The sequence below is a fragment of the Myzus persicae genome, unplaced genomic scaffold, assembly GCF_001856785.1.
Source record: "Myzus persicae strain clone G006 unplaced genomic scaffold, MPER_G0061.0, whole genome shotgun sequence".
NCBI classification, from domain to species: domain Eukaryota; kingdom Metazoa; phylum Arthropoda; class Insecta; order Hemiptera; family Aphididae; genus Myzus; species Myzus persicae.
Genome location: NW_019102538.1, coordinates 114,609 through 135,831, shown reverse-complemented (window position 1 = coordinate 135,831; position 21,223 = coordinate 114,609). Strand labels below are relative to the sequence as shown.

The window sequence follows — 21,223 nt, the reverse complement described above, 5'->3', positions numbered from 1 at the left end:
GTGGTATTATATTGAAATGTAAATTTTGACTCCGTATTAAACTCAATCCCAAACCGTATTTTTACAGTATTCACGAGGTACGAAAATCCTAAGGAAACTACCTGACGGAAAATCGCAATTTAGCATATTGACGGTTCAAGTGTAAAATATGAAAATATGACGTGTTCTATACGCGAATATCAGAATATCGTTGGAAACCGCGATTTAATATTCAAAACATTTTCCGCCAATTTTTTTCGACCGCTGAAATTTCTTGTTCTTGAACAGAAACCCACTACACACACACACACCGCCGTAACGGTACCAATATAATATTACGTATATCCTATATATATATAATATACGTCATTTACGAACGCGGAATACAAGACTGCCGCGCTTATAATAATATGCAGTATGTACACGTCATATATCAGCTCTACGGTAATATAATAAACATTACCTAAACGGGTACAACTCATATTCACGTTTCGGAGGCATACGCACGGCGCTCGCGATTTAGACACACTTAGGATTTCTGCGCAGCCGGTCGTCCGTCGTGTCTATAACACATCGATTTAATCGCATAACATAACATATATTATTATAGTATTATGTTATGTTATATTTATAACTATAATATAAAGTATTTCGCAGAACGTAAAATACATATCACAATATAATAATATATTTTATTATTGTATGTGTTGTGTAGGTACAGCGTGTCGTTGGTTTTGCATTGTGCACCGCTGCACTTGCACAATTTTTCACCACGCGTGTTTATTATTGCCATCGTGAAGTAGTATAAAGCAAAATATGATATCGATAAGTCAATAGAGTAATGATTTCAAACGGTTAAATTATAACAAAATGTATTCAACTGTCAATTATTGAGATGTGATTTCGGTTAATTAATATACTATTACAGTGCGCTCGTTCTACGTTATCCGCTTAACTTTAATATAATCAATATTGCTTAATATTTGCATTTTGTTGTTGCGGTTGGTGTAGATCGACTACTGATCTGTGTTTGCGCTGGAGGACGTCCACAGTTTTCACCGGCGATTGATTTCCATTGTGACAGCTCAAACGTTTTACGATAACGAGTAAGTTGTTATTATGCATGATTTTCTCTTCACCAAAATATAATATTATATTTCAAAATATGAATGACGTCTGAACACGAGCTGTCCATTAGAGCTCGTCCTCGATTATTGCTGTAATTTAGTTAGTTATTATCCGCATGAACTGCGATGTACCTACTTTATTTGTGTGACTGCCGACGCAACGTTTTTACAAAACCTGGAGATAACCTTTGATACATTTTTAATCGTCACGTTTTAAACATTTTTTTCAACTTTCCATCAGATATGACATTGTGTATTTTTCACTAAAATAATATCGACCACCTACATAGTGTACTACAATACTACATATACTACATAGCTATACTTACAATACGAGTAGGTACATACTGCATAATAATAGTACCTATATTATTGTGGTATTGTATTACTTTATTAACACGTGCAGATTTCATCATTTAGTGATCTAAGAATTAAGATCATAATGATATTATTACTTGAGTATTGTGCCTTAGTTGACGCCGTTCACACATGACACATCATATGTTTTAAGTTAACTAGGCAAGTAAACACGTTGTATAAATATATGGTTGATAACATAATATTATATTAGGTATTAACGTTGTTTTAATACATAATAACAACCGAGAACAGTTATGGCTAATCAACTCGGTCACAGTCTTTGAACGCACGTAGGTACATCCGCATATACCGAGTACACTTTAATTAATATATATAATATATATTATATATATTATTACTCATTAATAATTCAATGACTTACTTAATCTATTAACTATTAACTCGTTAATTATATACGAGTTACAATAAATGAATCGACTTATTTTGAAAATAAAATATGTTTCCAACAATATTATCACTCAAAAATATAGCTAAATTGATGTGTATTCGTGTTAACTTGTAGCAAAGAAACTTCGATTTACAGTTGGTAACACATTTGATTTTATAAGACATTATAAACAATATCATTTTTACTAATTCATTCATATGGTTTCTGATATATCAGTAGTGTATTGCTGATAACCTTTGCTCTATTAACGGCCAAGTACGTTTTGTATCGAACCAAATAAAGAAAAACCATATCCTTATGAAAACAATTGAAATAAACAATTATAGGCTGGTGCAGCCTTAATGACTATGGTAATTATTAAATTTCTATCATTTTCATAATATTATAACGTAAACTATTAAATAAATACATTTTTGTTCTTTGATATTATTATTGGTAGAAGTTTGATTCCTTGAAGTATATTTTATTGAATGTTTATTAAAAATCGAAAATTTAAAATTGAATGATAAATTGATAACACAGTGGGAAATTATTATAATAATGTTTATAATAAGACAAGTAACTGAAATCAAAATAGAGTTTAACAAAATACAGAGGTTGCCTCTCAGTATAGATTCGATCTTAAAGTTAGAATGTTTCTGGTCAGTTATATTTTTACAGACAAAAAATCAGGAAAAATGTTCTGGTATTTAGATACTTAATATGTTTGCATTCAAATATATAGTCATTACGACATCAATATTGGAGAAGGTAGTTTTTTCTTTAAAATCAAACGTTTCCGCTAGATTTATAAATATATAATATGGACATAAAATATCTGCCTGTCATCGAGTCCAATTTCCATTTCATACATAACGCGTGTCTACACTGTAATATTGACGATTTGGGGCATTCATGAGATACTAATATTATGTTATGATAATACCTATAATATCATTTGAAAATAATATGTACCAATGTGTGAAACAGTTGTGGAGGTAGTTATTAAACCACGAGTATTTTGGTTTTAAACAATATCAAAATTGATTCGTGAAATTAAAATCGTGACGTTATTGTGCAAAAATCATTCAGGATACAAAACGAAACTATATTAAAGAATAAAAGAAACTATGGTCGTATAGGTATATATTATGTACAGTTTTCAACTACTCACACAAAATACGCATAGTTTCTCGCATTATATTTAATATTTAATATTAAAATATTACAAAATGTATTTCGTTTAACATTTTATGTCATTTATACGAGTTGCGTAAAAATGTAATTGCATGTTTTGAATTATACCCTTTTTTCCGTGTAAAATGTTATACAATAATTTAATATTTATATCGAATCATTTTCCCAAGATACAAAAAATTAATTATTATAAATTATGAATAAATTAATTATTTATTGATTTTTTCTACTCTACGTTGGTGTATTATTTTAATCGATAGACAAAATATTAAAGAATATTCTATACCGTCTATATCTGTAAATATTCATCATTTATCAGATATAATTTTTATGAAAATAAATCCTTATTGTAATTTACATAGCATAATATTTATTATTTAAAAATTCTATACTCGAAGTACCTATATACACATTCAAATTAAAAAATACAGTTTTTTTATTAATACGAATTAGAAGTTGAAATATATGTAAAATAATGTTCGTTAATCGTGGCAAATAGTTTTCTGAACAATTTAAAAGACAAGAACATTTGGTTATCGATCGGTCAAATTTGAAGCACCGTTTAAAAAGAATGTTATTTTATTCAATCTGTTCATGTTCAATTTCGTGCTTTTAGATAATATTTACAGTGATTAGTTTTATAGACATTACTAGTTTTCATTCACCACCCGAATTCTTACTTTTTAGTGTAAGTATCGTAGATATTATCTATGTTGATATGCATACATTCGATATGATCTGATAAGGGGTGTATAACATTACGGTAGACGCTGCACGATGTTTTATATCATAAAAACGCGCATTTATCATATCGAAAATTTCCTGATGTCCATTTTTATTTAGATTATAATAATGTGTGTTCTTACTTAGCACTAATATATTTATAAATGTATGTATGCCATACTCAGTTGAATAGTTTAGTTCCATTAAATTCATAATCCATGGTATTTAAACTTTGGATAATTGTGCATTGTAAAGGTTTAGGTTAGGTTAGGTTATCTTTTCATCTTATTTTCCAAAATAATAAAATTGTCTCAGAAGTGGCTACACCCTTGGCTATATAGGTACTTATAGTCTATACTCTATACCATGATATAGAGGTGTATTATTATGATTGTTGAATAAAGTCAAACAGAACTAAATTATAATTAAACACTTCGAAATGGTCCTTGACCGGATAGATTTGAATAATATTATGATTTCGATAGTTATCATAACATTGACTTTGAAAAAGAACAATTACAAATTTTCTGCCAGTTAAAATTGTATTTGGTTATTTGATATACCTCAGTGGGTCACAACTCCAGTTATATTATTTTCTCTAAATATTTTGCGGTATGAATTCATGGTCACCAATCGATTATCAAGTGCGTGAAAATAATTGCCATTATTTTAAAAATTAAATGATTATGCAAAGTATATAAAATTCTTTTCTGCGAGTCCCCGTCATTTTATATTTAACCGCACTTAAAATCAAAAATTGCTGATCATTGAAAATGATGATTATGTTGGAAATTTTTTTTTTTTATTTAGTATTTATTTATATTATGAATGATAAAATTGAACAAGATTTTTTTCCGTATACTATCGAGTATATTAAATAAAAATAACTATTATTACGTTTCTGGCGAGTGCGGTGACTTATACGCCTAGCAGAAATAAGTACCGCGGACACGGGTGGGTTGTGTTGACGGACGTTGCAGTAAATATCGTTTGCAATAAATAATTTATAATCTTGAAATAATTCCAGCCGGAGATAATCAGAATTTTTATTACATTGAAATAATTATTAAATTCAACATTTTGTTTTGCATGTAAATTGATTAAGAGTGAAATATTTGTAATGTATATGAAACATTATACATGCATAGATTTCTGAAATTTGGAAAGACGGTTTAAAATAAAATAGACTACAGCATATATCTATACCACATCCTATTTTTAATCTTCACACCAGATGTATTCCGGTTTGGAAGGAGCACTAAATTTTGTTTTAGTTGTGGTATTCTTATCGTAACATGGTACAAAAATAAAGAATATTCTAATTGTTGTGATATACCTAGCTGATGGCAATTTATTTTATATTTTTTTTGTATAAATAAATAATATATTTTACACTTAAAAATATATACATTTTTAGTAATTATGCACCTTTTGATTTTTGGATACAACCTTAAAAAATTGTGTGGTTTTAACCTACTAAAAGTGTGCGGTTTTTGGATTCAATAATTTTTTTATGATTAAATATAGATAAGTAGTTAATTATAAATAATTAAAATATCAGTATATATCACGTATTCAAGTCAACATTTAATTAACCCTGGCTGATGTGGTTTCTCATAACAGCACATTGAGGAATAATAGTGTAATAAATGTATGCGAAATAATATACCTAATATGACAATATATCTACTGTTGTTGTCCCTCGAACGCTTCACTCACTTAGTGCCCTTGTTCTATAATATACGAACGAGAAATATCCCTTGACCTGTTGTGAAAAACCACTTTATGTATGTAGGTATATAGGTTGGACTAGGTCAGGGGTTGGAAATGTATTGAAAATTAAATTCAAGTATCTACGGTTATTCGTTTATTTGTTTTTGGAATACAATAAGAAAATAAAAAAACTGATTTCGACAAAAACTAGTTTTGCCCAAAAATTGACGTTTTTCTGGAGTTTTATTTTTATTTTATCACTAGACATATTTTACTTATAATTCCCTCCCACAATTCCATCTAAATTCACGTTTCCATCAGAAAACACATTAAAATTGAAAATCAAAGCATTTTTCTACCATAAAAAGTGTCTGTAGACAAAAAAATAAAAGACATTATTGTAAAATCAATACATTGCTCCGCTCTGAATCTAAAAATTATAATCATGATAGTATGTTTATTTGTGATTTGCGTTTAATTTCTTTAAATGTCTATATGATTGAACTTCCAGAGATAATAGATAACTATCTATCTTCAATGATAATTTGTACAATTTTTGGACAAAGGTTTACAATGGTTTATGATGGTTGTAATGGGAGGAAATATGGATAAAATCATTTCACTGTTCTACTTTCCCATTTTCAATTCGATCATCAAATAGCAATCGCTCATAAACTACCTACATATACAGTACATTGGGACATTACGTAATATTATGTTACATACATAACTAACAATATATTACGTAAATTTAGATAATATTATATGGATACCTGTTGAAGTATTACCTATAGGTACAGTTTTATATACTATATTTTATTTATGTCATTAGGATAAAAAAAAATAACTGTTTACAAATTATTTGGTAGGTGAAGTTTTGAATAATTATATAAAATAATATAAAACAAAATAGAACCTACAATTTTGTAATTATTTTATGCTTAAAAACTGTAATAATTGTGTGAAGAATGATATAACAATTTTAAGTATGTTTTTTCGTTTCTCCCTAAACCGGATTTCATTCAGGATAACGTTTTGGGTTTATGTAAAAATTAAAAAATTCCAATTTCCATGTTCACTTTACAGTAGTATTATTGAATAATAGTGTTCCAAAAAAAAAATAATAAAGCAATTAATTTCAGAATTGGAAAAATATCAAAAAATTAATAAAAATGAATGAATTAAACTAAAGACAAAACAATTTTTATTAAAAAATTAACACACATTTTCCAACATTTAAGATTTTTTTATAGAGCACTATAATTACCTTAAAACTACTATTTTGCACAAATGGGTTAGTTAATTTTCTGTTGATCCTCTATTTACAAAACGTTTGCATGCACTAGTACCCAAACGATAACTTTATGACTCAAATATTATTGACCGATAGTCTGAACGCTATAGGCAAAATGGTCAAGTATATAGTCAGTATAATAAATGTATCAATTTTTCATCTGTTTTATAAATATTTTTTTGTTAGTACAGGTTTAAACGGTTCTATAATATAATTTATTTAAATATGACGTTTTTGTTTTTGTAGAAAATCATAGTGCGGCTGTCTACAATTATAGTTGCAGTATCGGCGTGTTGATGGCCATTTACTCAACCATACCGGTAACAACGGTGACAATGGTACTGGAAACGCGGTAACGGCAACGGCTGCCTACTTGTTCGTAATTGCAAGTACATGTGCGGGATAGTGTGCTTACGAGCACTGGAAAAGGCGGTCTTATTGGGCGATGATACGCGTCCGGCGGCGTGTGCCAAAAGCCCGTGGCCAATGATCGTCGTGACCCGTGACAACCACAGTAGAAGCGCTGCAACCACAACCACGGTGGCAGTAGCAGCGGCGGCAACGGTAGCGGTGGCTCAGCAGGTCACCACTTGGTCCTCCGGTTCGCCCGCGGCAGTCTGCAAGATGCGCTCGTTCGCCGCGGTGACCGCCATCACCACCGTCGTCAGGCTGACGGCCGTACTTTTGCTACTGATGGCGTTTGCGCGCCCAGCCACCGCCATAGGAGAGCTCCAGGGCCAGTACAACAGCCCATATCCAGACATTTGCCCCAGGTAGGTTTTTACTCATGTATTTTGGTAGTCATTCTTCGATAACAACGATAACAAAGTATTTTTCGAATGTTGTAACTTGCAACTTTAAAAAAATTAAATATTGCAAAATCACACTAAAATCCATAAAAAAAATGTATTCAAGTACCAAGAAATAGCATTGAAAATTAATAATAAAAATGTTTGTATTGAAATTGGATTTGAAACTGATAACTTATCAATTTAAATATATTACATTATAACTTTATTATATTACATAGGTAATAGGGTTTTAAGTTGTATTACCGCATATATGCGTTAAAATTTCAGGTGGCATACAATTATTTTTCGAAGATTGGATTTCCGACGGTCAATAGTTATTGATATATCCAATTAGATGTACATGGCGTGGTTTTATGTTAGTAAACTCGTATACCTAATTTCAAATGGTCAAGTGTCCACTATACACTTATTTCTTATATAATATGTTTCTAAATGTAAAAGTAAATAATTTTGCTAACATGTGGCTGTATACGCGTGTCATTTCCTTGGTATTATATTGATCTGTTCCTCCAGCATTCTGAAATAATATAATTATAAAATGTAAAAATGAAATGTAATTTCAACTATTCGACTTTAAAGCTTAATGTTTATTGGAACTAGATTTTATCGACTTATTTTTATAATTTATACTGTTTTAAAGTATTATATGGTCTTTTTAAAAATATTTAATGCATTTTATGACTTATCCATTTCAACTCGATTATTGATACAATACGCCGAAGTTTATTATAATTAAAATTACTAACATTAGATTAGAAATAACACATACTGGCTTACCATTATAAATTTAATTACCTACGAAATTATGTACTTAAAATACAGGAAGCAAAATCTATAGTATTTTAATATTTATATCACATAATTTCAAATATTTTAAAGTCATAAGTTTTAACTTTTAACACATAACTCAAATTTATTAAGTATTCAAAATATTTATGTTGGTATATTTAAAATTTCACTGGGAAAAAATATTTTAGGTTTTAAATATTTTATTTCTTATTTTAAACTTTTATATAATAAAGGATATAATCATTTGATATAATATTAGAGAAAATAGATTAATAACTAATAGTTATGTTTTCATAAATTACTTTACAATGTGAAGTAATAGGTATCTGAAAATTATATGCAGCATAAAGTTCACTTTTTATTCCCCCCCCCCCCATTATTCATTTATTAATAAATTTATTCAAATTCTTAAGATTTTTCGTTCTACTTATGGAGTGGAATATGTAAACCCCCCTCCTTTTTCCTGTAATGTGTATTTATTATTTAGTGTATAATTTTAAAAATGTATGTAGTTACTCAATTATTAAAATGTTCATACCAAAGACTTAAAAATGATATTACAAAAAATATAAAAAAGTTATAATATTGAATCAAGTATTTATTATACTTGGACCATTTTTACAAATTATAAATGTTGGTGGATTTATATTAATTACTAACATTTTTAAATCACGGTGGCACCCAAATCATCCGAGCCCCTTATCGTTGGACTTACTATCCTTAGTGTACAAATGTAAATGGTAACTCAAAAATTACTTGTTTTTATTTGGATATTGGATTTTCAGAAAAATTATCTGCTAAACAATTTAGAGTAAAAAAAGGAGATTCTCATTTGAAAAACAGAAGTTTGTGTCTCCTCAAGTAGTACAAAAAAATCTTAGGAATTTTAAAATATAACGTATTATTTCAAAAAAATGTTCGTATGGTCTAGTACCTATAAATAAAAATGTCAAAAATCGGTTGTCGAATTACTGCATTATTAAAGAAAAAGGTAGGTGAGCATGAATGATAAATCATCCTATATTCCTATATACATTTTAATAATGATAATATATAATATATTACATCATTTATACTAAATGTTTACATGTTAATTTATTGCAAGTCAAGTATTGAGTAAAATTATATGATTCCACGAAATGAATACTATTATGCCTTATAATTATTTTTACGACATAATAATATTTGTTGGTTGATATTAGCTTCATGTATTGTACAGTTCTTTTAATTTCTTTCAATAGATTTTTTAATATTTTGTTGGCCTAAATTAACTAATATAATTACTATTTTAATCATTTGCAGGATAAATAAGTAATTATTCTTTATTTTACTAATATTTTAAAACAATATAATATAGACCCTTCATTTCTATATGAATATTAGGTAAATTATATCAAAATTATCTATTTCACAGTTAATTATATATTCCACCTTTTGTTTGAATATATATATTTAAATTCACCAGAGTCTATTAAATGATGTTCCTAAATTGTCTATGAATTATCGGCCACTTAATTATTAATTATTTTCTTATGATTGTATATGAACCTGTCACATAATTAATACAATTTACAAATAGGTAATGCTATTTTAATGTTCAAATGTATAAAAATTAGAAAACCTTTTTCTCTTCATTACTTTTATATATTTTTTTAATGTGTGTACATTTTAATATGTGTATATTTAATATTCTGTAATTAATCAATGATCTTTACATATATAAATGGAAAAGTGGACTTAATTTTAAATTGTCACAAATGTAGATATTGTATATTATTTAAATGTATTAACATATGATTTTTTACTGAAGTAATCTTACTTAATAACTATTGTAGTTTTTAATTTTAATTTCAATTTTTACCTTCCAAGGTAGTATCAATTAAGTATTATATTTTGTAAAATATTTGAGTTTCCGAGGTTTTATCTTATCCAAGATATCTTAGTTTAAGTCCTTCTTTAAAACTAATTTGCCGTTATCCTAATATATTATGTAGTATAAGTAATAACAATAACAAAACGAAAATGGTTAGGTTAAAAAGCCTATACAAATTAGAATTTTTACAGCAGCCTGTTTAGTACCTATGATAATTTCATGTTCAAATTACTTTTACCAGACGTTTCACATAAATGCGATTTTAATTTCTTTTACGTTTAATAATATAATCTTATATAATAGGTACTAAGTAGATTATGATATAAAACATTACAAAGTAAATCTATGTTTTTTTATAACCGACAACATTTTGTTCAGTACTCAGTAGGTAGGTACCTACCTACCTACTCTATACTAAATTTCTTAACGACACCTCTATAATAATTAGTTATATTGCCATATTAATATAAATAAATTATTTATACATAATATTAATACTAATGTGTTTACTACTTTAAACATTTTTATTTTTATAATAGTATTTTTAAATAGTGTCGAAAGAAGCTTGACAAAATTATTAATTATACAAATTTTATTTTCAATGAAGTAACTAATTTGATTACTAAAACAAGTCTGTAATCATTATTCATTACGCGTTATTATGTATAATACAATAATAATATGATCGACTGTGCGATAGTGCCGCGGTGTAAACTAATCTATTCAACATTTAATTTATTTTTATTTTTATTAATCTAGTAAGTAACACACAAATACACAATACTTATGTAACTAGTAGTTAGGATCAGGGTAGACGGACATTAAAAACACGGGCTACGAGCACACGGATTCTATAACACACGGGTACACGGGTACATGGACTCTAAATACACGTATACACGTGTATTTTAATTACACGGGCTTTAACACCATTTTGTTAAAAACACGGGTATCCGTATTTTTAAATACACGTGAAATAGAGACCTCTAGTAACTACGATGGATTTCATCCTAAGAAATTCAAAATAATATAGTTTTTGAATTTTGTTGTTTTAGTCTGTACTTACCTAATTTAATAGAGCTCTAAGAACTACCTACTACTTTTAATGCATTGATTATAATTTGTCTATTAAATAACAATAAATAGTTGTTGATTGCAAGTGATCGAAATTTATGCAGTAGTATTAGTATTTGTAATATAATTTGTTATAACTTTATAAGGTTAGGATAACTGACATATTATATATTTGATCCTATTACCGGTGTTTTTTGTATAAAATAAATCTTTAACCTAGCTTCGTATTTCATAACTTGATGTAATCCAACCATAACACATACCATTCAGTATTTCATTACCCAATTATATGAGTAATTAACCCATTAGACGTTTGATGTCACATACCAATACGAATTCCACCTTCAATTGTCAATTGTTTTTACGTTTTTCAGCTGAGTTATACTATTGTACTCGAGTCTACCTAGTAGGTTTATGTATTCTAACGTTTATCATAATTTGTCTAAAGAGCTTAGCTTATAATACCTAAATAATAATAATAACAATGATTAGACTTTTTGAAGGAAAGTAGAGGTAAACTCTGATATTATTAGAATACGTAGTACTTAATGATAAATATATAATGTATCGAATGCAACCATAAGACCTGATAAATACAAATAAAAATTGATAAAACGTAAACGTATGAAAAAAAAATATGAAAATTGAACAGATAATAAATAATTTAAGATTTACTTATGCCTGAAGTTCTTGAAAATAATATTTTGAAAAATGTAGTTATGTTTCGAATTAATATAGATACTTAAAAAAATATGATTAAGGAAAATTAATTTTTTAAAAATATAAACTACTTGACTTAAATAAATTTAATATTTTGGATTGAGAGCGAGGGATGCATATATTGATTTTACAATAATGTGTGTTATTTTTTATTTTTGTGTCTGTCATCACGGTTAGTGAATCTAGTTGGTACATTCGGGAGATGAAAATTTAAAATTCTCAAAAGTTTTTAAAAGTGACAGGAAAAATAAACAAAAAAATTAATAGAAAACGAGAATTTTTAAGCAAAACCAGTTTTCGAAAAAATCGATTTTGATTAATCGTGTAACTCTAAAAAATATGACCAAAGATACATGACATTTTCACTGAATATTTGTGTTGGTTCAGTTTTCACTGAATATTTTCTATACACCATAACATTTTCAAATTATTTTTACTCATGTTTAACTTTTTACAGGCATATACAATTTTCGATTATTATTAAAGTTTTTCGATTCATGTCTACACAAAGATGTTGAAAAACTTGAAAATATAATACAATCTTCCACATAAGTTGTTGTTAGTAGAAATTTTAAAGAAAAATTTGAGTGAAAGTCCACAATATTTTTTTATGAATTTCTGAATTTAAAATTTTGAATAAAAAAAAAGAAAAACACTTAAAGATCACGGAAATTTACAAATTATTCTTAATTCATAAAAAGCTTTCTTTTCATGTTTAAGATTTGAAAATTGAATATAACGTCCTTTATATATTTGTCTACCTTTATCAAAAAAAATTCAACCGGAAAATCAAATTAAATTTTTATGAGCCTTTGGAGTTGAAATGTTTAGAACATTGGATATTCACTCCATTCCTCATATGGTGATTTTCTTATTTTGTTGTAATTCAAAAACTTATAACTGCAGAGACTTGACATTTACACCATATGTTTATATTATCAATTCATATGCTTGGGAAAATTTTCAAAATATTTTGACTCGTTTTGAGCTATTTACGGACATTTTCAATTTTCTTTTTTTTTCTATAATTTTCAATAAAATTTTATTTGTTAGGTCAAAAAACTTGAAATTTGAATACAAGGCTCTTGATTTTTTTTTTTTACAATATTAAAGTTAAAATGTTGATAACATTATTTTATCAAATTGAAAAATGATTTTGTCGTTAAAAATGTATATTTTCAATTTTTTATTGCTAAGGATTGAAAATTAAAAACAGTATGCTACGTATAAGTAGTTAATTCTGTAAGCAAAAAATCTAAAAACAAATATATACAGTTTTTTATAGTCATTTTAAGTTAAAATTTAGACGAAATTACATATTAACATTATATTTGTAAGTTATTTTGTTGTTGTATTAATATTTTTTATTATTTAATTTAATAAACTACAAAAATAATTCTATTTAACTATATTTAGGATAGATACAACAGTCACGCTATCTTATACTCCAAAACGTTGACAATACAAAATAAACTTTAGTCTTTTTGAATTTACTTATGAATTATAATCACAATAAATTTTTTTAATATCGTTATCTCTTTGTAAATTTGTATTATCTGTCATCACTGTATCAGGTACAAATAACTGTTCAAATTTGAATAATATTCAAATTTAATAAAAAATAAATTATATGTGTACCATCGTAGTTAAATATCACATTTCCAATATTGGGCATTGGTTAATGCATTATCATTATTGAAACACAAGTGAAACGTTTAAAGATATTGGAATAGAATATGCGAATAGCTTACAATATTTTATAACATTATTGACATAAAAGAAAAGCATACTACCTAGTATTATTTTTAAATTGAATCATAGCTGTACTAATAACTTGTTTGATTAAACAATCTTTAATTAAATAACACAATATTGTTTTTAACATTTAACAGAATTTATTGAAACACGATGACTAATTAGTTATATGTTCAGCCATAAAATACAATACAATACGCTATGTAAAAAATTGTCTCAACATGAATTAGCATTAAAAATATTATTTTCTAGTGCAGCGTTTCTTAAACTGTGTTCCGCGGAACCCCGGGGTTCCGCGGAGGTCACTTCAGGGTTCCCCGAAACTTTTGGTTTTTTGTTCAAAATTTTAAATTTTGACACATAATTATAACTTTTATTGCAAATATTCTTTACATAAAATGACGCATTGAAAGTATTGAAACAATGTAGTGGTTCTAATTATCGAGCTGTGATAATTTATTGCTAAGAGCTCAATAAAAAAAAGCTAAAAAAAGTTGGGGGTTCACGGTGAAAGTACACATAAAAAAGGGTTCCACGGATAAAAAAGTTTAAGAAACGCTGTTCTAGTGTAATATACTTAATATTCATTTTTTTGCCATTATTATTGGAATATACTTTATTTTTATTTTAAAAATACTTTGCTTTTAAATTACTTTTTTGTAAACGTTTTGCCTCAACTCAACGAGGAATAAGAATATACCCTACGCAGTACCATGTTTTAACGGAATAGAATTAATCCACTACCAGTTACATTCTTATCGGGATATAAAGGATTTTATATTTATTTCCTTTTCAATACGATATGTATTAACATTGTTCTGTATGCATGTATAGATTATCATATAATAACTGTTTTATATTATTTACAAAATATAACTGTGTTAAACATTGGCTATCAAAAATTATTTGCCATCGTTTTTAATCATAAGGTATTTTTATGTGTTGTTACTCGTTATAGTGATATATATTGTCACGGAGAACTTCTAGACGATATACAAATGCAACAGTTGTATCCAGACTCCAAAACATTCGTAGACAAAAAGTTACGTCGGAGTGAAGCTGAAATCGTAAAATCGTATAGGGAATTGAAATTACGAAATAACGGTCGAGTGCCTACTCGTGGTGTACTTTCCAAATTTGTTGATGACAACTTCAGTGATGACCCATTGGTCGAGTGGATGCCGCCTGATTTTGTCGAGACTCCCACTATCAGTACTTACGTACAAGATCAAAATTACAAGTAATAATTAAATACAAAGATTAAAGAATTATAACTATAAATTATACCATAGCGACAACATTTAAATCCAGGCTAGGAAAATATCACATTTTAGTATGTTTTTAATGTGTATTATTTATTTTTAAGGATTTGGATCTTACAACTTAATCAAATATGGAAGAGATTGGCCCGGAGGGTGGATGAAGACGTTAAAGTAAACCCTGATCGTCATTCATCCATTTATTTGCCGAATGGATTCTTCATAGCTGGTGGCAGATTCACTGAACTCTATTATTGGGATTCGTATTGGATCATAAGAGGTGAGAAAACGGCTTTTTAAAAATGACTATTATAAATTATAAATCCATGGTGCAAATAATATTTTATTGACGTAGGAGCAATACTGTGTGACATGAAGGATTCTGCCAGAGGAATCATACAAAATTTCCTTTACTTGGTTCACCGCTTTGGTTATGTACCGAATGGAAGTAGAATTTACTATTTAATGAGATCTCAGCCACCACTCCTCATCCAAATGGCTGCATCGTATTATACGTATACAGACGATTTGGAATTTATCAAGAAAAACATACAAGTAAATTACTTATGACTATTCAATTTTAGTTTTAATTTTTTTAAGGATCAGCTTTAGTCAACACTCTTTAATATGTTTAATTAAAAAATAGTAAAGGTCAAAGCTGAATTTGAAATTAATTTATATTATATTGCATTATAAAAATAAATAAAACGCTTATATTTTTAAAAATCATTTTCAAATATTCATATATTTTTTAACAGTATCTGGAAGCAGAATTCAATTTTTGGATGACAAACCGAACGATAAAAGTTGAAAAGGCAGGTAATACTTACGTTATGGGACAGTACAACACACATACCCGGGGACCTCGACCCGAATCTTATTAGTAAGTGTAAAATTGATTTTCAAAAATATACAATATACATGCTCAATACAAACTTATTTTTTGTTTATAGTCCAGACAAAACCTTAGCTATGCCTCTTTCTACCGTAGACGACAAAAATGAGTTATATTCAAGATTAAAAGCTGCTGCCGAAACGGGATGGGATTTTTCGACCAAACATTATAATAATTTTGGCCAAAACACTGGTAATATTATTGAAGTATCACTTAAAATCATATAAAATCTACATAAAACATATTTAAATAAAGAAATTACAAACAAGTGACAAAAATTAATAAGCAGCTATATAGTATTAGTATACCATGAATTATAATACTTAAGTAAATTAATATTACTATATTCAAACACCACATATTTTGTCTTTGAGAAAACATAATATTTGTTATTGTTTACTGAACCTAATGAAAACACTTTGATTAATAACATAATACTAACGAATCAAACACAGTTGTTTATGAGTTTATTTTTTCTATAAATGCAAAAATATTCCTTACATTTAATAATATTATTACATAGTTGAACTACAATAATGTGATAGGATAGTAATTGTTATTGACAGTTTTCAGTTATAAAATTTTTAATATATCATTTGTAGTTTCTTAACTATCTATTATAATATTTTAAAAGTATATTCAATACTTAAACTAACATAATTTATACGATTATTCGACAGTTAATAATTCACAAATAAATAACAAACGAATATTATATATTTGAATACGAACAATAATATTACTTTTATCATACATATTAGTATAGATATTGCCTATTGTTAATTGTGATTACTACAAAAAATAAACATTAAATAATATAATTAATTACCCTTACTAGCTAGTACTTAGTAGTCACTTTAAAAAACTTTGGGTACATACGTGTGCAATTTTAAAACATTTTTTATACTGCCTATACTACTTGAAGCTGTTAAAACTATAGCCCAATTATATATTTTTATTAAAATATTAAATTAATTACATTTTTTTTATTTTGATTGTGTTTTGATGAATTAGTTAGATTTATTTGTTTTTATAAATACACATTATCGTGTAAGTTATTAATTTTAATATTTTCAGGTGATTTGTCTAATACGGATCCTCAGAATTTTATTTACGTAGAGTTAAATGCAATATTACAAGCTAATGCAGTAGTTCTTGCTCAACTGTTTAAATTACTGGGCAATGATGCTAAATTCAAATATTATAATGACATCGGTCACCGTTTTCAGATTGGAATAAACGCGGTTAGTGATATTTAATAATATATAATTATATTCATTTAGTGTAAAATGTGTTACTAAAAAAGTTTTTTTTATTTGGTATGAACATATAGTTGTTGTGGAATGAAGAAGAAGGTATTTGGTTAGATTATGACTTAACCACTAAACTGAGTCGTAAGTATTTCCATGCTTCCAATTTTGCACCATTGTGGACTGGTAGTTACGAGAAAAAACTTAGAACGTTTTATGGTAAACGGGCGGTGGACTATTTGATAGTTAACGGTGTTATCAATCAAGATGGAACTCCAAAACTAATTTGTAAGTATAAAATATCAATAGTAAATTAGTAAATTAAGTTAGATATGATCTACTCAAATTATTAAAGACAACCATGGTCCATGGCGGATGTGTTAAATTTGAATTCAATGATAATTGAAAAAAATTACTGTTTTCGAGTTTTGGTTAGTTTTATTAGTTTTTACAATTATTTTATTAAGGCAGAACATTTTGAGCCTACAAAGTGTCAACTAGGAGATACTGAACAAAGTCTATGCTCTACCCACTAAGATAATTGAAACAATAAATTAAAAAATGTATATATTTTACAAATTTTAATGTCACAATAATACATTATATAATCATTACAACCATTATTATTTATTATATACTATTATAATAACTAATAAGTATAATGTATATTATAAATATTTCAATATTTGTCAAAATCTTTTCTTTCGTTGTACCATTATAATATTCTTATAAGTTTTAATAATCAAGTTGCGGATTCCGCACTTGAGCCGGCTGTGGCAGCATAGCTGTCATTCACGTTAATATCCAAGAACAGCATAAATGCACTAGGTGTAAAAATAAATATGAGTGTGGGGAGGAAATTGGAAAGTGAGCGAGGGCTATCGTCATAGTATGGGACGTGTGTTTTTGTACAGTAGCAATGTCATAAAAATATTTTTTCATTTTTTCAATATATTCTATTTAAAAATAACAGTTCGAATAGATTTTGAAATCAAAAATGTTCAACATTTCCATCTATTGCAATATGCTTTAAACTTGGTGGAATAAAATGTGTAACTTTGTGTATTACAAAGTATAAAAATATTAAATTGAATAGTTTATAAATTAGAGCAGTACCCATGACAAGTAATAACTGATAATGCAATTTACACATTGTACATTAAATAATTTAAACTGAACAATCTAATAGTACTACAATACAAATTTAAAATTTGAAATTTATCATTTTTAATTTAGGTGTACCAACAACTAATGTGAACTCTACTCAACAATGGGACTATCCGAATTGCTGGCCTCCACTTCAAGCCATGGTAATCCAAGGTTTAGACCGCACAAACTACAAACCTGCCCAGACTGTTGCTATAAACTTGGCCAAGTCATGGATAAACACTAATTACGTCGGATACATAACCAGTGGCACTATGTTTGAAAAGGTAATTTTTCCATCATTCAATAAATAGTGTGGTGTTAACTTTAATAATTGAAAATTTTTGTTCGGTAAAAACGAGCATTTGTATTGATTTCATTCAAAAACGGTTTCTTAAACGTCAACACCGTCAATTATAAATTAAAGCTAATTTCGACTCAATTGTATGTTTTATTTGTATTTACAGTACAGTGCAATCGAAGTGGGCACGACCGGCGGGGGTGGCGAGTATACGCCTCAGACTGGATTTGGATGGACAAATGGTATAGTGTTCGAACTTTTCCGAAGATGGGGACACCTATTTCGATCAACTTAAATACCTACCACACTACACAACCGACCATGTACTCATATTGTACATAAATAAACGAAATATTTTTGAATTTTTTTTCTACTTACCTGCATATTTTTTAATTAAAACGACAATACAGTATATAATTATAGATATATCTGTACAGCATTTCCATTTTTGTCATTGTATATAATCAATATTTTATTTTATACATGTATATATATTATGTATGATGTTTGTTTAATAAATTATGATATTATAATTAAATCTTCTAGTTTTGGGAGTACAATAACACATAATAATAATTATATATTTATACGAATGTATACTAGTCCAAACGACTACGCGGAGCACTTCGGAGTTAGGTGTAAATAATTTGCAGCAATTAGGTAGGTACCTATATGTTCACTTTTCAAGCGAACTTTTGATCTGAATTTGTAATCAGCAAATTTAAACTTATGACTATCTGATAACATATGACATAATAGTAAAATATAAAAATTTGGTTTTCATTTGAATGTTTTTTTCTGTGATCTTTTTTCTTTTGATTTTTCATGTTATAGTTTTTATTTAATTTTTACTTTTTTTCAGAGATTATGCTATAAATGAGTTTATTTCTATATAACATGCATAATATGGTAATGCTAGGGCCTAGGGCTTTGGAGTATAGTCAGGGGTTCACAAAAATATATTTATAATCATCGCAGGTGCGATAAGCAGCTACTCCATTGTCAGTTGCCACCGTTACGAACGACGGATACAACATCGAAACGAGACAAACCGTAACCCCTCATCTGCATCGATAATGCACTGGTATGTCGCCGGGAAGATAGAAAAGGTCAATTAGAATTATTGTCGACAGCCGAAATACTTGTTCACGATAATGAAAATAAACCGGTTTTGGGCCGAGCCTTCCAGGATCACTATCCAGCAGCGTGCAACACAGCCAATGACCTGTAGGCTGTAACCCACTCAAATCTGAAGAAAACAAGGCTTTGGTACGAAAAAAATCACATCAAGCTGAATTTTGGCATACACCTTCATAACGTTGTAACAAACAATGCTTAAAAGTTGACCCCCAGTTTTAGGTCAAAGGTCACGAAATTACCTATTTTGAATATCTCTCTTTTCGTCGGTCGTACAATAAAAAGTTTTTGACAAAAATTGTAGAAGAAACGAATTATTCAAAAGATGGTTGTTTTTGTTTCATAATATTACATATCTATAATCAAACTTTCAAAATTCACCACTAAAAAAAATGACGAGCGTATATTACGGTAATAAGAATGCATTCGTTTAATGCATTTTAAATTGTAGAATACTGCACCTGGATGCTGCCCGGCTAGCTGGTTGTTTGTGGCGTTTGTGGTATGGTATGTTGTTAGTATGCATATATTATGTTTGTAATTTAAAGACCGGTTAATATATTATACAGGCATCTTATACTCCCTATTTTTTTTAACAACACCTGCCTGGGCCAGGTATACACGTATACCATCGAATATAGTACGATATTTAGTTGTGTTTGGTCCGTCGTCGTGTTTTGTGTAAATATACACCGTCATTTAATGTTATTTTTGTGAGTTTACTAAAGATACACATTTATTTGCGTGATTTGTAAGTTTATACCTATTACATTGCCAACTTATGGACATATAAAACTGTTGATGTTGAGCGTATTTTACAAACTTTAGTAATGACAGAGACAATGAATGCATTGCATTTTTATTGCATTGCGATTTAATGGTGACGGTTCATATACAATACCGTAAAGAGTCTACCACAAGCAAAACATTGCGACATTTAGAAGACAACGTGATGAAAACACCGAAGGTCTATCAAACCCATCACCGCATATAAAACCAAAGGTGGGCAAGTTAATGAAAATAATCAAATTAAGTTAAGATAATACAATATCGTTAGAAGTAAACAGTTAACAAATCACACATTTAACTCGATAAGTCCAATGTTAATATGATAAAAAGTAACTTAACTCAATTAACAGTAAGTAACTTAAACTACTTTTTTTTGATAAATTATGATGTGGATCACATAAAGAGTGACTGCATTCTTTCTAATTTCCTAAATTAGAATAATTAATTTTATTGAACTTATATTGTAACGTACAGTGTATACCTAGGTAGGTATGCCTATTTTACATGGTTATTAAATATTCAAATTATACACACCTCAATAAATAATTAACAAATATTAATTTTTTATATCAAATTGCAATTTCAAGTCTTATAATATTACACCTATCTCTTCTACTAAATTAAATTCATACAAAATATGTA

General features: G+C 27.9%; 1 protein-coding gene across 2 annotated transcripts; it reads left to right on the top strand.

Moving 5' to 3' along the window:
• Positions 1 to 497: 497 nt before the first annotated feature.
• On the top strand, positions 498 to 19,127 carry LOC111032478 (trehalase-like). 2 transcript variants are annotated; one of them, XM_022312835.1, is made up of 11 exons: positions 498 to 1,085; positions 7,028 to 7,554; positions 14,763 to 15,044; positions 15,171 to 15,343; positions 15,419 to 15,618; positions 15,822 to 15,946; positions 16,017 to 16,150; positions 17,036 to 17,202; positions 17,292 to 17,496; positions 18,445 to 18,641; positions 18,822 to 18,950. In XM_022312835.1, exons 2-11 carry the CDS (start codon positions 7,175 to 7,177, stop codon positions 18,948 to 18,950), a joined length of 1,992 nt encoding a protein of 663 aa, XP_022168527.1. In that variant the 5' UTR covers positions 498 to 1,085; positions 7,028 to 7,174. The 2 variants fall into 2 exon arrangements, with proteins under 2 accessions (XP_022168527.1, XP_022168528.1); XM_022312836.1 differs by lacking the exon at positions 498 to 1,085 and having other exon boundaries at positions 7,175 to 7,554; positions 18,822 to 19,127.
• Positions 19,128 to 21,223: the final 2,096 nt, after the last annotated feature.